The sequence below is a fragment of the Strix uralensis genome, chromosome 12 (assembly GCF_047716275.1).
Source record: "Strix uralensis isolate ZFMK-TIS-50842 chromosome 12, bStrUra1, whole genome shotgun sequence".
Classification (NCBI taxonomy): domain Eukaryota; kingdom Metazoa; phylum Chordata; class Aves; order Strigiformes; family Strigidae; genus Strix; species Strix uralensis.
The window spans coordinates 23,872,894-23,887,605 of NC_133983.1; the positions used below are offsets into that span (position 1 = coordinate 23,872,894).

The 14,712-nt window shown below is 66.5% G+C and overlaps 3 protein-coding genes across 5 annotated transcripts; 1 reads left to right on the forward strand and 2 right to left on the reverse strand.

The window, feature by feature from the left end:
• Nucleotides 1-1,624: 1,624 nt before the first annotated feature.
• On the forward strand, nt 1,625-8,780 carry DPEP1 (dipeptidase 1). 2 transcript variants are annotated; one of them, XM_074881246.1, is made up of 11 exons: nt 1,625-1,647; nt 5,717-5,845; nt 6,679-6,811; nt 6,907-7,039; nt 7,142-7,292; nt 7,394-7,463; nt 7,626-7,802; nt 7,883-7,967; nt 8,053-8,128; nt 8,251-8,386; nt 8,472-8,780. In XM_074881246.1, the coding sequence occupies exons 2-11, from the start codon at nt 5,733-5,735 to the stop codon at nt 8,634-8,636; spliced, it is 1,239 nt and encodes a 412-aa protein (XP_074737347.1). In that variant the 5' UTR covers nt 1,625-1,647; nt 5,717-5,732; the 3' UTR covers nt 8,637-8,780. The 2 variants fall into 2 exon arrangements, with proteins under 2 accessions (XP_074737347.1, XP_074737346.1); XM_074881245.1 differs by lacking the exon at nt 1,625-1,647 and adding an exon at nt 5,243-5,258.
• On the reverse strand, nt 2,487-4,356 carry LOC141948585 (sulfotransferase 2B1-like). Its single transcript, XM_074881250.1, has 6 exons — nt 4,215-4,356; nt 3,582-3,790; nt 3,293-3,419; nt 3,118-3,212; nt 2,852-3,032; nt 2,487-2,752 (listed from the first exon to the last, which is right to left on the reverse strand). The coding sequence occupies exons 1-6, from the start codon at nt 4,351-4,353 to the stop codon at nt 2,637-2,639; spliced, it is 867 nt and encodes a 288-aa protein (XP_074737351.1). The 5' UTR covers nt 4,354-4,356; the 3' UTR covers nt 2,487-2,636.
• Nucleotides 8,781-9,487: 707 nt separating the features above from the next.
• Nucleotides 9,488-14,518, reverse strand: CHMP1A (charged multivesicular body protein 1A). 2 transcript variants are annotated; one of them, XM_074881264.1, is made up of 8 exons: nt 14,476-14,518; nt 14,265-14,284; nt 13,745-13,822; nt 13,232-13,378; nt 12,791-12,919; nt 12,152-12,339; nt 11,407-11,469; nt 9,488-9,844 (listed from the first exon to the last, which is right to left on the reverse strand). In XM_074881264.1, the coding sequence occupies exons 1-7, from the start codon at nt 14,480-14,482 to the stop codon at nt 11,448-11,450; spliced, it is 591 nt and encodes a 196-aa protein (XP_074737365.1). In that variant the 5' UTR covers nt 14,483-14,518; the 3' UTR covers nt 9,488-9,844; nt 11,407-11,447. The 2 variants fall into 2 exon arrangements, with proteins under 2 accessions (XP_074737365.1, XP_074737364.1); XM_074881263.1 differs by having other exon boundaries at nt 9,488-11,469.
• Nucleotides 14,519-14,712: the final 194 nt, after the last annotated feature.

Below are 14,712 nucleotides of genomic sequence, written 5' to 3' on the forward strand. Positions count from 1 at the left end.
CACCCCTGTAGCGGGGGGGCTCATGCCTGGCAGTGTGATGGGGAGCACCGGGGCTGCGGCACGTGGCAGCAGCCGCTGCTTTCCAGTTGTGCTGGAGCGGCCGCGCGTCCCGCTGTGCCGCTGCCGCAGCCCCGGAATCCAGGCCACAGCAGTGGGAGGGGGGCAGCGCCGGCGGTCTCCTCCTGCCCCTGCCCAGCGCACCGCCACGTGCCGCGTGATGTGTGCCACGTGCTGCGTGCCGCGTGCCATGTGCTGTGTGCCACATGCCGTGTGTCACATGCCACGTGCCACATGCCGTGTGCTGTGTGCCATGTGCCGTGTGTCATGTGCTACGTACTGTGTGCCACATGCCATGTACCATGTGCTATGTACCACGTGCCATGTGCTGTACTGCGTGCGTGCCACGCGCTGCATGCCACACGCTGTGCCACGTGCTGTATGCTGCATGCCATGTGCCATGTTCTGGGTCATGTGCCATGTGCTGTGTGCCACATGCCACATACCACATGCCATGTGCCGCCTGCTGCGTGCTTCATGGTATGTGCTCCGTGTTGTGCCATGTGCTGCCCCATGTGCTGTGCGCCACATGCCATGTGTCATGTTCTGGGTCACATGCCGTGTGCCATGTGCTGTGTGCCATGTGCCACGTTCTGGGTCATGTGCCACGTGCCATGTGCCAAGTGCCGTGTGCCATGTGCTGCATGCCATGTGCCGTGTTCTGGATTATGTGTCATGTTCTGGGTCATGTGCCGTGTTCTGGGTCACGTGCCACGTGCCGTGTTCTGGGTTATGTGCCACCCGCCGTGTGCCATGTGCTGTGCCATGCCCCGTGCACAGGCATGTGCAGCACACCCGTCACCATGCCGTTTGCTGTGCCGAGAGCCGGGTGTGTTTGCCGTGTGCCCGTTGCCCCCTGCCCCGCACCGAGTGTCATCCACCCTGTCCCATGTGCCATGTGTCCTTCACGCTCTGTGTGTCACCGTCCCGGTGCTGGCAGATGCTCCTGGGGAGGTGACATCCACAGGGGTGGGGTGTGACCCAAGGCCACCCCGGGGACTGCCACTGGGCCACCCAACAGCCTGACATGCGGGTGCCACCGAGCTGGGCTGTGGGGCTGGGGTGTGGCCGTCACCGCAGTCCCCATCCAGGCAGCCGCTCCCCCGTCCCCCGTCCCCGCCACGCTGAACCCTCGTGCCCCTGCGGCGCTGCCCGCTGCCGGTGCTCCCGCACGCAGCCCGCGCCGCCCCGATCAACCCGCGTATTTATAGATCCTGATTCATCTCCTAGAAAGCAGGATAATAGACGTCGCCATAGAAACCCAGCGCCTGACGAGGCTGCGGTGACAGTCGGCCCCATGGCGCGGGCAGGGGTCTGCCCTGGCACCCCAGTCCGTGGGAATCCCATCAGCGGGTGCAGCTGGGATGGGGAACTGTGGCAGGGCGGGCAGGGCGGGCAGGGTGCCGGTGCCACTGAGCCGTGGTGCCAAAGTCCCCAGGGAGGGTCTCGCCACTTGTCCCCGGCTCAGCCAGGCGCTGGTGAGGGATCAGCCGTGCTGATTTGTTGAGTGCTGGTTAATTAAGCCAGAGGTTAATTATTGATGGTGCCTGAGCTTCCCGAGCGGCTTGGTGTGGTGCGACAGGACAGGGGGTGCGGAGCTGGGGGGTGCTGCCTGCCTGGGGCACCTCAGGGTGCTGCGGGGGGGGGGTGGGAACAAGCTTCTGGGGCATTGGGGTGCACTGGGGCAGGATGGGCAGCATCAGGGTGCAGGGGGCATTGGGGGGGTACACTGGGACAGGATGGGAAGTACTGGGGTGCAGGGGGCATCTGGAGGGTGCACTGGGGCAGGACAGGGTGCTGGGGGCATCATGAGGGGTGCACTGGGGCAGGATGGGGGGTATTGAGGTGCAGTGGTGTTGGTGTGTGCACTGGGACAGGATGGGGGTACTGGGGTGCAGGGGGCATTGGGGCGTGCACTGGAACAGGGTTGGGGGGGCATTAGGATTCTGGGGGCATCATGAGGGGTGCAGTGGGACAGGATGTGGGGGCATTGAGGTACAGGGGGCAGCTGGGGGGTGCACTGGGGCAGGATGGGGGGGCATCGGGGATCTGGAGTGGGTTGCAGAGGATGTACTGGGGCAGGGGGACCCCAGGGTGGGGGCGACCCAGGGTTGGGGGGGGCCCCAGGGGTGGGGGGTGCCCTGGGAGGACATGTGGGTGCCCCATGTGCCGCTGAAGGAGCCAGCTCCATGCCACGGGCTCCGCCAGCAAACACTGGCACCGTTGAGCCATGCCGTGACCCCACCGCGGGGTCTGGCACTCCCCACCCCGTATGGCCCCCTGCGCCGCCCACCCGGCCATCACCCCCCACCTCAGATATGGTCCCCAGGGAGGGGGGACGACACACGGGTCCCCACCCCAACGCGGCCCCCGATAACGCCGGGTGCTTCCCGATAACGCCGGCACGCTGTGGGAACGTGCTGCCTGGCTGGAAACAGCAATAAATATTTATTTCCGCAGGGCGGAAGGGGGGTGTCACGGCCACTCGCCCTTCGCCCCAGAGGAAGGAAGGCCACGGGGATGGCTGGAAGTGTCCCCGAGGGGGGGGTCATGCAGCCGGTGGCCCCCCCCTGGGCCCCTCAAGCCATGGGCCAGCGCGCGGGCAGCTCCGAGTCGCCCATCTCCTCCTGGTAGCGGCGGTTGAAGAGGGCGTTTTGCAGGGGGGAGAAGTGGTCACGCCAGTCCCCCACCACGCCTGCGGGACGGAGGGGACAGGGGGAGGCTGCAGCCGGGGCCGGTGCCCCCCCGTTGCATCCCACACACACACAGACACCCCCGTCCCCCCCCTTTTCACCTTTCCTCATGAAGCAGCCCTGGCTGTGGTCCATGATCTCGGGGGGGATGAGGGAGTAGTTGGCCATGGCGTTGTCGCGCATGGCGGCGAAGCTGCAGTGCTGCTCCAGAGCTCCCAGCGTCTCTGGTCCCAGCGGGCAGCCCAGGAAGGTGCTGAGCCGCTGCGCCGTGCCGCGCAGATCCTGTGGTGGGGCAGGGTGGGGGGGACATGATGGTCAGCCCTGGGGCAGCCAGTGGGGATGGGGACGGGGCCACACGGGGGCTCACCTGGTGCAGCTCCTCGTAGGTGACGTAGATGATATCCAGGAGCTGCCGCTGGCCCAGCCAACCCTTGACGTGGTCAAACCAGGAGCCGTAATGCACTGGGGGGAGGCGGGAGGTGATGGGGGGGGCCCCCATGGCTGAGTCCCAGCACCCTGGGGACCCCCCCACTAGCCCTTACCAGTGCCCTCAAGGAACCACGTGAGGAAGGTGTCGAAGGAGCCGGGGTCGGGCAGGAACTTGGCCAGGCGGTGGAAGTGGTAGAAGGAGACGGCGACGTCTTTGGGGTTCCTGGCCACGTAGATCACCTGGAGAGGGGGGACCAGCGTCAGCGCCCACAGCTGGGAGAGGGGATTCCACTCAGAAAGCCCTCGGCAATCCCCCCGGCTGCGGGAAGCCCCGTGGACACGGGATGTCCCTGCGGGGACCCCCCCAGACCATCCCGGCATTTCCCCCCACCCCGGCTTCACCTTGGCCTTGCTCTGCTGCAGGGCGGGGGCCAGGACGCGGGCGGGCAGGTGGGTTGTGATGAGGCAGGGGGCAGCCACAGCCGGCAGCGCGTCCCTGAAGTAGATCTGCTCCAGCCAGGGCGCCCGCTCCCAGTTAGGGATGGTCTTGGCCGGCACCGCATCCCCGCGGCTGAACAGCAGCGTCAGGATCTCCTGCATCCAGGTGGTGCCTGGGGAGGCGGCCGTCAGCACGGCACGGCACGGCACGGCATGGCACGGGCAGCCGCTGGGCTGGCGGTGCCGTGTGGGACCCCCAGAGCCCCCCACCAGTCGCACCAGTTTGGGGCTGGGGCAGGGAATGGGTGGGGGGGCGGCAGAGCAGGGGTTTTGGGGAGGTGGGAGCTGATGGCTGGGGGGTCCCCTGCGCTGCGCCGGTGGCTGCTGGGATATGGGGGCCGGGGGGCCCCACCCAGGGAGGGGCTGACCCCCCCCAAGCCCGGCCACCTCGCAGCCACACAGGCAGCTCATGGTGCTGCCGGCAAGAGCCTGCCTGTGCTCCCCCCCCTGCCCAGCCTGGGGGTCCCCAACCCGGATCCCTGTCCCCCATCCCTTCCCGCTGCCCCCCAGCCCCTCTCCCAGCTCGCCAGCCCTCACCCGATTTGGGGTAGGTGGCGATGAGCACGTCGGTGGGACGGAAGGGGAAGGTGGCGGCGAAGCCGAGGGACTCCTGGGTGTGGAGGTGGCCGGGCAGGGAGATGCCGGCGAAGGTCTCGGTCACCTCCATCCGCTCCATGGCCCGGCCGCTGCAGGGGACGCGCCCGGGAGTGGCCTTAAATAGCTGCAGAAGAGGAAGCCGTCCTGGCGGGCGGGAGGCAGGGCCCCCCCGGCACATTCCTGCCGGGGGGCCGGGGATCCAACCGCGCTGGGGCCATCGCTGGGATAACGCTGCCGGCGGGGCCGGAGGGCTGCGGGATGCCCCCGGGATGGGGACACCCCCGGGATGGGACGGGGGTCCCGCACGACCAGACACACGGTCACAGCCGGGAGAGCCGGTGGGGGGGGTCAGGGCACCCCACTTGCCCAGCAGCGAGGAGAGTGCTGGGGACCCTTGCTGGCCACAGCAGCCCACAGTGACCCTGAGGGTGCCAGCCCCACGCCGTGCCCCACGGCCATGCCGGACGAGGAAAAGATTCCCGTCCCGGCGCACCCCGCGACGAGGAGCGGGGGTTTCCGGCTCCACGTGGCTCCATGCCATTCCCAGCAGCCCCGCGGTGCCTCTTGCCGCGCGTGACACCGCAGCCACCCCTGGCCACCACCAGCCCCCTCGTGGGAGCCAACCGGGACCTCCCCACTGCAGGCGCTGGGCCGCAGCACCGACGGGTGCCTCAGTTTCCCCCCCTGACGACGCTGCAGCAGGACCGTGGGGTGGGGGGAGCCCAGTACATCACCAGCAGCCCCACACCAGGGCTGTGTCACCCCCCCAGCTGCTGCCCCCCCCGGTCCCTCCACGTCGGGACAGGCTCAGCACTGAGCCGCAGGGCGTGCCGGCACTCGGCCGCTCCCCGGCGCCCGACGCCATGTCAGGGGGTGGCTCTGGGGTGGCCGGAGCCCATCCCAGCCCCGCCGCCAGCACGCAAGCCAGAAAACATATTTCACAGCCATTGCAGACAGCAGCTGCCCGAGTGTTCCGGGGCCAGGGTGAGCGAGGGATGGGGTGCCAGGCCCTTACCGTTGGAAATGGGGGTGCCGGCAGTGCCAGCACCCAGCCAGGGGTGCCAGTGGGTGCCAACGCTGGGCTGGGGGTGCCAGCACTGGGCTGGGGGTGCCGACGGATGCCGGCGCTGGGGAGGCCGAGTCAGGGATGGGACTGGCAATTTCCCAGCCCAAAAAATCTGGGCTGCATTAGAGGGGCCGGGAGCGTCACTGCTACGCGGAGAGGCCCTGGCACGGCCCTGCCATCCCGGGGCCGGGCTGGGGGGAGGCTGCAGCCCCGGTGCCCGCTGTGCCCGGGCGCTGCCAGGGCTGGGGCACAGGGCACGCAGGGTGGGGTTACGGCTGTGGTTCCTAGTTATTTATTTACGGTGGGAGGGGATGGACGGTGAGCTGGGGCTCGGCAGGCTGGCGGCGGCAGGTCACCCCGGCTCATCCCCCAGCAGCACCGAGCGGGCGAAGATGCCAGGTGGGAGCACATTGGTGCTGGCGCTGTGCCTGCTCCTGCCCTGCGCCGGGCAGAATCACCGGGAGGAGGCCGAGCGCATCATGGCGACCACGCCGGTCATCGATGGGTGAGCAAACGTTGCTTGGCCCCGCGGCGTGTCCGGCTGCCCCAGCAGAGCCGTGGCTCTCGGCACCCTGAGAAAAACCCTGGCTAGAAAACCCCACCGGGGACGGCCACGGCGGGGGATCCCCGTACTGGGCACACCGGGGCTGTGCAGCCGAGGGGATCCCCGGTGGTGCAGCCCGGCAGGGTGCCGGGAAGCCGGGGGCCAGGCTGCACGAGGGGAAGTCCCTGGTCTTGTGCCGGGACCCTCGGGAGGCTCAGGCCCTCGGTGGGGCTCCCCGGTGGCACCAGCCCGGCACGGCACAGTCCCTGGAAGCGGGCGCAGGGCAGGGGGAATCAGGGGATGTGGGGGCCATGACACAGGAGGGGAGAAGTGGGAGCTGGCCCGTGCGTCTGTGCCCCGGCACTTCCCCAGCACTACAGCTGGGTGCAGGATGCCGCATGGTGGTGACGTCCCCGTGGCAGTGACGTCCCCACGGCAGTGACGGTGACATCCCCGGGGGAAGGATGACAGGCTGGCTCCTGCGGAGGAGTGCATGGAAGGGTCCCCAGCTTTCCCATCGGCTGGCAAAGGGGGTCCCACATGGGGCTGTCCCCTGGGAGTGACCTGCCCCCCTCCTGCTCCTGGCTGGAGCTGCTGGGGTGGCTCTTGGCAGAGGGCACAGCTGGGTGAGCAGAGGGACTGGTGGGTGGATGCTGGCTGGATAGACGGACGAGTGGAACGATGGCCAAGATGAGTGGGGAATGGGTGGACAGCCAGGCAGGGAGATGGGCAACCAAGGGGCCGGACAGGAGGACAGACATCCCCTCACCCCCAGCTCTCTCCCCTGTGCCCAGGCACAACGACCTGCCCTGGCAGCTCCTCAGGAGGTTCAACAATCAGCTGCGGCTGCCCGAAGCCAACCTCACGCTGCTGAACGGCACCCACACCAACATCCCCAAACTGCACCGCGGGCACGTGGGCGGGCAGGTGGGACGGCGAGCCCGGGGCGGGTGGGCACCGGGGCGGGGGCGAGGGGCACGTAGCCGGGGCTCCCAGAGCTCACCCAGTGCCGTGGCGGGCAGTTCTGGTCGGCGTACGTGCCCTGCGACACGCAGAACAAGGACGCGGTGAAGCGCACGCTGGAGCAGATCGACGTGGTGCATCGCATGTGCGAGCTCTACCCTGAGACCTTCGCCTGTGTCGTCGACAGCGCCGGTGAGCGGGCGCGGGGCCGTGGCGGGGGCATCCCGGGGGATGTGGGTGCCCCGGTGGTTGTCCCAATTGATGCCCCCCCCCCCCCACCTCACCCTCCTGCAGGCATCCGGCAAGCGTTCCAGAGCAAGAAGGTAGCCAGCCTCATCGGGGTGGAGGGTGGCCACTCCATCGACAGCAGCCTGGGCGTCCTCCGCACCTTCTACCACCTGGGCGTCCGCTACATGACCCTCACCCACAGCTGCAACACCCCCTGGTAGCAGCCCCCGGATGGCGGGGGGGGGGACACGAGGATGGGGGGACAGCTCGTGTGGCTGAGCAGGAGGACGTGGCCTTGATGCTCTCCCCACTCCGCAGGGCTGACAACTGGCTGGTGGACACAGGGGACGAGCCAGTCCTGCACCACGGCCTCTCGCTCTTCGGGAAGGTGAGCAGGGACAGCAGCGGCACTGGCACCCACTAGCCCTGTTCCAGGTTATTAAGCCCACCAGCGGGTGCCTGGGGGGCACAGTGACACACCCCGCCCCCCCCCCCCTCCCCGGGGCTACCACAGCCCTTTGGGCACCCCTCAGCTGCCCCATCCCCGCAGACCGTGCTGGAGGAGATGAACCGCCTGGGCATGATCGTGGACTTGGCCCACGTCTCGGTGGAGACGATGAAGGTGGTGTTGAGCCTCTCCAAAGCCCCCGTCATCTTCAGCCACTCGTCCGCCTTCAGCCTCTGCCCACATCGCCGCAATGTGCCCGATGACGTGCTGAGGACGGTGGTGAGCACCGGGGCAGGGCACGGGGGGGGGGGACAGCGGAGGCAGGGGGGCCACAGGGCTCAGGGTTGTCTCTCCCCCAGGCCTCCACGGGCAGCCTGGTGATGGTCAACTTCTACAGCGCCTACGTGACATGTGGGGACAAGGCCACACTGGCCGACGTCGCAAGTGAGGCGGGTGCCCGGGTGGGTTGGGGAGGGAGTTGCAGTGTCCCCCCACTGCCACCCTGCTCACCCTGAACCCTCCCCCACAGACCACATGGACCACGTGAAGAAGGTGGCCGGCGTCCAGTCCGTCGGCTTCGGCGGGGACTACGATGGGGTCCCAGGGTAAAGCGGGTGGTGGGTGCGGGATGGTGGGATGGGGCAGCGTGTCCCCGGTCGCAGGGGTGGCTGGGGGGTGTGGTAGGTGGGTGCCGCTGGGCTCGGCTGCGAGCTGCGGGGTGGCACAGGCTCCCCACTGGCCTGGAGGACGTCTCCACGTACCCTGCACTGGTGGCCGAGCTGCTGGCGAGGAACTGGACGGAGGCGGAGGTGAAGGCAGCCCTGGCCGAAAACCTGCTCCGCGTCTTTGAGAAGGTGGAGGAGGTGAGCGGGGCACCGGGGAGGACACGGAAGTGGGGGCAATAGGGGCTGCTCCTCGCTGCGGGAGCCCACCCTGTGCCGGTCACAGGTGAAGAGAAGCCTGCAAGGCACAGCCGCCCGCGAGACCCCCATCGCCTTCGAGGAGCTGGAGGGGACGTGCAGGACCAGCCACGGCTACACCAACGGTGCCAGCATGGCCCGGCTTGCACCGGCAGCCCTGGCATTGGCCCTGCTCTGCTCCCTGCTCTCCTAGCACCCGGGCCCCGCCGCAGCCCCAGCACCCTGCCTGGCAGGATGCCAGCAGCTGGCTCGGTGGCTACCAGGCTGGGCCCAATCCTGCTGCCCCTGCCCGCCTGCGCACCGGCCCTGCGAGCAAAATAAAGCCGCACTTCGAGCACCGCTGGCAGCGTGTGTCCGCGCTGGGACCCTGCGGTGCCCACCAGCCCCAGCCCCTCTGCCCTGCTCCTGGTGGGAGGCAATGAGCCACCCCAGCAAGTCACTGGCCACCCCAGCGTGTCACCGGCCACTCTGGTGGGGCAGAGGCATATGGGCCCAGTGGGTGCTCAGCCCGGGGCCCCAGGAAGCTGTCACAGCACCGGGAGTGACACATCGCTGCAAGAGCCAGCCAGGGTGGTTGTAGGGCTGCCTCCGCAGGATGCCTACATTAATCATTAGCTAATTAATTGGCTACTCAATTATCTTCTTAGCAATTTCCTCTCACATTTGGGAACAGTCTGTCTTGGGAGCGGAGGCGGCTTTGGGCAGGGGGAAAACAGGCAGGAGAAGGAGAGGAGCCATCTTCCTGCCGCACACGCAAGTTGGCAGAGGCACAGAGCCCCGTCTGCCATCGCCGGGATGGCCACCACAGCGGGCCATGGCCACCAGCCCCGGAGCTGGTGAGCCCAGCAGTAGGGAGCCACGGCCCTACTTCCCTTCCCCTGGGCTAGAGGAGGCAGGAAGGCTGCAGGACAAGTCCCTTCCTCCTCCTCACCTCGGCCCCACAGCAGTCCCCCAGGCAGGGGCTGGGGCACGGCCATCACACTGCGCCGCAGGCAGAGGGGACCACAGACCCCCCCTCGGCCTCTGAACCCCCAGACAGCGCACTGGATGTTGGGGGATTGTTTATTTAAAGGAGCAGAAGGTAATCAACAGGGGCTGGAGAAGGAGAAAAAGGCAAATGAGACAAGCTTTTTTAAAAAAAAAAAACCAAACAACAAACACGAAACCACAGAGAACCATCACACAGAGAAGGAGCGTTTCCAGGGGCACGGGCTCCCTGGGCCACAGGGCACGTCCTGGCCCCCAGCCCCACGGGTGACACCCATGCAGGGCACTCGTGGCACAAGTGACTTCGTAGCCCAAAGCCACCTCCTCCTCCTCGGTCACCACCCCACGCCTCCTCCACAGCACGCCTGGGGGATGAAGGCTCCGTCGGTCACTAGACACACGCTGCCAAGGCCACCGAACTCAGAAAAAAAAGAAATAATCAAAACAGCGAGAAGTGTTTGCGTTGTGAGTGCTGGGGCGGTGGCCCCGTGGCCACGCAGGCTGGCCGGGTGCCCGGGCTGGGGGCGCAGCCACCCGGGCCACCAGCCAGCACCGCGAGTGGGAGGGAGCTGCCTCCCCCTCTCCCCTCCCCAAAGCAGCAGCTGCGTGTGCCTCCAAATTCCCGTTCAAAGCGATGAATTCTCACCGCAGCGGGACCAGCTGCCTGCTCAGCACCACCGGGCCCGGCGCTTATTTACAGCCGGCAGCGAGGGTGAAGTTCCTCATCCCAAAAGCCAAAAAGGAAACGGTGTTTCCTTCCCGGCAAGCTTCCTGTCAACCCAACACCGAGTCATGGAGGAGAAAGGGCACAGAAAATTTCAGCTCTGAGGGACGAGCCGCCACATTTTCCCCGCGAGCAGCGAGAGGGCAAGTGGGAAGCGGCCGCCGCTCACCCAGCTCCCACGCTCTGCGCACGGGCAGCAGCACGGAGCGGGGGCAGCGAGGGCGGGGGGACAGCCGGGAGGGAACGGCAGCAGATATCCAAGGGGCCGAGGTGCAGCCAGATGCGCTCTCGGGATGGTTTAGCATTTATCGTCACACCCATGCGGCGCGGGGGACATTTGGGGACGAGGCTGCGGGCACCACAGCGGTGATCCGCTCCCGGCTGCTGGCCACAGGGCAAGGACCAGCCCCACGGGGGTGGTCAGGGCCTGGATAAGCATTTCCAGAGCGGCTGGAGATGGGGCACGTGCAGATTTAGACGCTGGCGCGGGGCAGGACAAGCGTTTCAAAGGTCACTTTGTGGTACAGAGCTCCAGGGAGGTTTAGCCCGGCAGGAGGAGTGACCGGGAAGGTGAAGTTTGCAAACAGGGCACCCGGCTACGGCTCAGGGAGGTCGCTGCGAGGGAAGAGATGCCACCATGGTGCAGCCTCCTCCTCCTGCAAGGCACCGATCTTCCCAGGAACACCACAGCTGGGAAGAACAACCCTTCCCGAACTGCTGCAAGAGAAAGGCAGCCCCGCGGGGCCCTCCCTGCTCCTCCTCCACAGGCCCCCCGAGGAAAACACAGCCCGCAGCTCAGAGACCCAGCCTAAAACAGGTAACAACAGAAATGTGCTATACATGGAGGAGAGTCAGGCGAGCAGCGCCCCAGAAGACACCGCAACCCACCTCCAGAAGGACCCTTTTAGTGTTAAATCAGGAGTGGGACGCTGTCAGAAATCAGCAGCAACCCACAAACGAAAAACATTTGCATTCTGAAATCAGAACCAGCAAAGCGTTCCTAAGCCTAGAGAGAGGCCACCTCTGCTCAGAACCCCCCTGCCAGCACCGCTGCCTGCTCTGGGAAAAAAAAGTCATCACCGTCACAGCCCAAAAGAAGAGTCTAAACACAGGCAGGCAGGGCCGGGGACGTGCTGCTGCGGGAGGGGAAGGCCGACTCCGCCTGGCCGCTGGGTCAGAGCAAGGACAGCAAGGACGTAGCAGAGGGCAGAGGGAAGGAGTCCTGGGCCCCTCCGCCCCCCACACGCCGTACCACCGGTGCGGGGCAGCAGTCCGCAGGGGCGACGGGAGACCTTAATTCCGCAAGGCAGCCAACCTGGAAGGGAGAGGACAAGAGGGAACCAATGTGAGAGCAGCAGGAAACGGCCACGACTCGCAAGGACCCATCAGGCAGCGCACGCAGGGAGCGTTTCTGCCCCAGAAACCTCCCTCCTTGTGGCAGAGGCATGAGGAATCCTGCCCTGGAGCACGCGGCCGCGGCCGCCTGGGGTGAACTCGGGGTGTCTGTCACCAACACAGGCCAGGCACTGTGGAGAAGGGGTTCCTGGCTTCTTTTCTGGGTGCCTCGCCACCGCAGCCCGCCCGGTCCCTCTGACAGGGCCCTTCCCCAGCTCCCGGGGCAGCACGTCACAGCCTGGGGACTGTCCCCAGATGGACCCCGGTGGCGGCTGCGTGGGGAGCAGCAGGGAGGGACCAGGGAGAGGAAGCTTATCAGCTTCTCCTGGGGCGGTTCCAGGGAAACAGCCTGTTCCTGGAGCTGCTTGAAGGTCAGTGCCAAGTGCTCCCAGAGCGGCAGCAGCTGCGTGAGGGTGAGCAGAGAGCAGGGAGAGACTCTTCCGCACCTCTCGTCAATGACAGCTCGCTGCCAAGCGCCAAAAGCCACCCCCTCCCACGGCCAGGCGTGGTGGGCTAACCCCTTCCTTTCGGATGGGCGAGGGATCCCTGGGAAGGATTCAAACTGCCTCGACACAAGGCAAAGGACGTGGGAGAGAACAGACCTCCGTGACAGCTGGTCTTCCTGGGTGCGGACCGAGCTCTCCCCCACTGCCGAAGCCCCCTCGGGGAGCTGGTTGAGCTGGTCCATGATCTCCAGGCCGTTCTCCTCGGCGATCTGGACAATGAGGCTGTCCACTTGCTCCTGTGGCGTGGTCAGCGTGGTAGCGGAGCTCATGGAGTCCTCCATGACCTGCAGCAGAGACAGCCTGTCACCCTCCCCCACGGGCAAAGCCACTCAGCCCAGCCCAGCTTTTTTTCCCCCCTCCCCCAAAGAACCAGCTGCAGATCCCACATCACCCCCAGCACCAACAGCCTCAAGCCTGCGGCGGAGCGCAAGGTCTGGGTCTGCCGCAGACCCCCCCAAGTATCATCTAGCTATGACGCAGCCACCCTCACTCCTCTCCCCGCCCACCTCTTTGCACGGCAAACTCCTTCCCCGTCGGACAGCAGAGCCCCAACGTCTCAGACATCCCTCAGACTCAGAGAACAAAACTGCGTGAACAGCTCAGGGGGGTCCCACACCAGAGGCTGGAGTCCCCGAGTTACAGCAGGGACCCGAGAGGCAGCGCGTGACAAGCCCACCCTCCCAAACCCAGCAGGTCCCAGCCCTCTCACACCCCTCAGAGGCCGCCGGCACTCACCGACATATGAACATCCAAATTCTGAACCTGCTGCTCAAATTTATCCATCACCGCAGACACCTTCTGCAGGTCCATAGAGCTCAGAGCCTTGTCCAAGGCCTTCGTCACCTGCGCCATGTTTTTTGTCACCTGCAAGAGGAGATTGCTTTGCGGATGCGCCCCAAAAGCGAGGTACCTCGCTGCTGACAGTAAAACCCCGATCAGAGAGAGAGGAGCCGGCGGTTCTGATGAAGCCGCCCCGCTGCGAGGCCGTCCCAGATGGGCTCTTCAGAGGCTGAACCTGACCAAGAGGGTCTGAGCTAAGGCCGAGGCTCGGCAGGATCCATTTTGGGACAGGGAAATCCGAGGTGGTTTGAGGCAGCAAGAGGGGAAAAGCCAACATTCGGTCTCTGTGGGGCACAGACCCGTCTCAAAGCCCCACGCCCGCCCAGAGGCTCTTACCCCCTTCATCGTCACGGCCGTCTGGACCTTGGAGGCCACTGCGTCCACCCGGGAAGACATGCGGAGCCAGTTAAGGCCCTCGTTCTTCTTGCGGATGGCATTCTCTGCATAGACACGCGCGCACTCCACGTTCTTCTGCTGAAGGGCCTGGAAGGGCAAAAGGCAACCGCTTGCACAAGAAACCCACCACCGGTTTACAAACAAGCACGCTCTGCTTCTGCCTGAGGGGTTTCCAGCAGGAAACAGCTTTCCTGTGACCCTCAAAGGGCTGAGCATGCCCTTGAACGGGAATTAAATCCTTCTGGGTGCTGCAGGGACACACCGCACCCACACAGCAGATCCGAGAGCTGAAGGGGGGGAAGCAAAACACTCGGGAGGCCGGGCCGGTGCGTGCAGCGAGGCCAGGGGCGGGGAACTGCCCCTCTCCCCAGTCCCTCGGTGGCACACGGCACCATGCCGAGGCCTGGCAGCACCGGCCCGGCAGCTCCGTGCGCAGGGTGAGCTCCCACCCACCTTTTTGACTTTGGCTTGTTCAGCTTTGGAGTCTTTCTCGGCTTTTTTCGCGAGCTTCTCCAGCTGCTTGGCTGTGAACTGCGGAGAAAGCAATGGGTTAGCGCCAGGATATGGCGACGCAGAACCAGAGACCCCCGAGCCCCAGCTGCCCCCCACACCCAGCAACGCCGGACCGGAGGCTCCCGGAACACACCGGGAAGCCCGTTTTCCCCTTTTTCCAGAAGGGAAGTGCCGGTAAACACCCCGGGAACGGCGGACCCGTTGGACAAACCCAGCTAAAGGGCTCCCTCTTCCCGCAGCCGCCAGCATCGGCAGGGCTCCCGCGGCACCCCGGCGCCTCCCAGAAGGCCAGGGCCTCCTTCTGTTACGGGACCGCAGCAGGAGAAGCCCCGACGAGACGTGAGTCAGCGGGCGGAACGACCCCCAGGCCCCGTCCCGGGGACGCGGACGCCGTCACCGGCCCTCCGGGGCCGGCGGTACGTGACGGAGAGGAGGCGGAGGGCCCGCCGCTACCCCTCACCTTCAGCTGGAAGAGCGTGTCTGGAAAGGAAGGAGAGCACGGCCTCAGGGACGGCGCACCGGGGATAACACCGGGGCCGGGGCTAGATCCCGGTCCCGGTTCCCGGTCCCGGTCGCCGGTCCCCGCTCCCGCCCATCAGGACAAGCATTTCCCCACCGCCCCCAAAGCCCCTTTACCGCCCGTCGCCCCTTCACCGCCCACCCGCCCTTACCGTCCATCCTGCCCCGCCACCACTTCCGGGTTCCACGCCGCCGCTTCCGGGCTGCGCGCGCCAATTCTCGCGAGAGCGACGCCTGGCGGGGAGGTCACGTGAGCGAGCCCAGGGGGCGGGGCCACGAGGGGCGCTTAGCAACCGTTGCCAGGGAGGGCGGTACCGCGCATGCGTTGGGGTGGAAGTCCGCCGTGGGCGCGCGCATCGCGCACACGTACCCCTAGGGGCGGGGCTGCG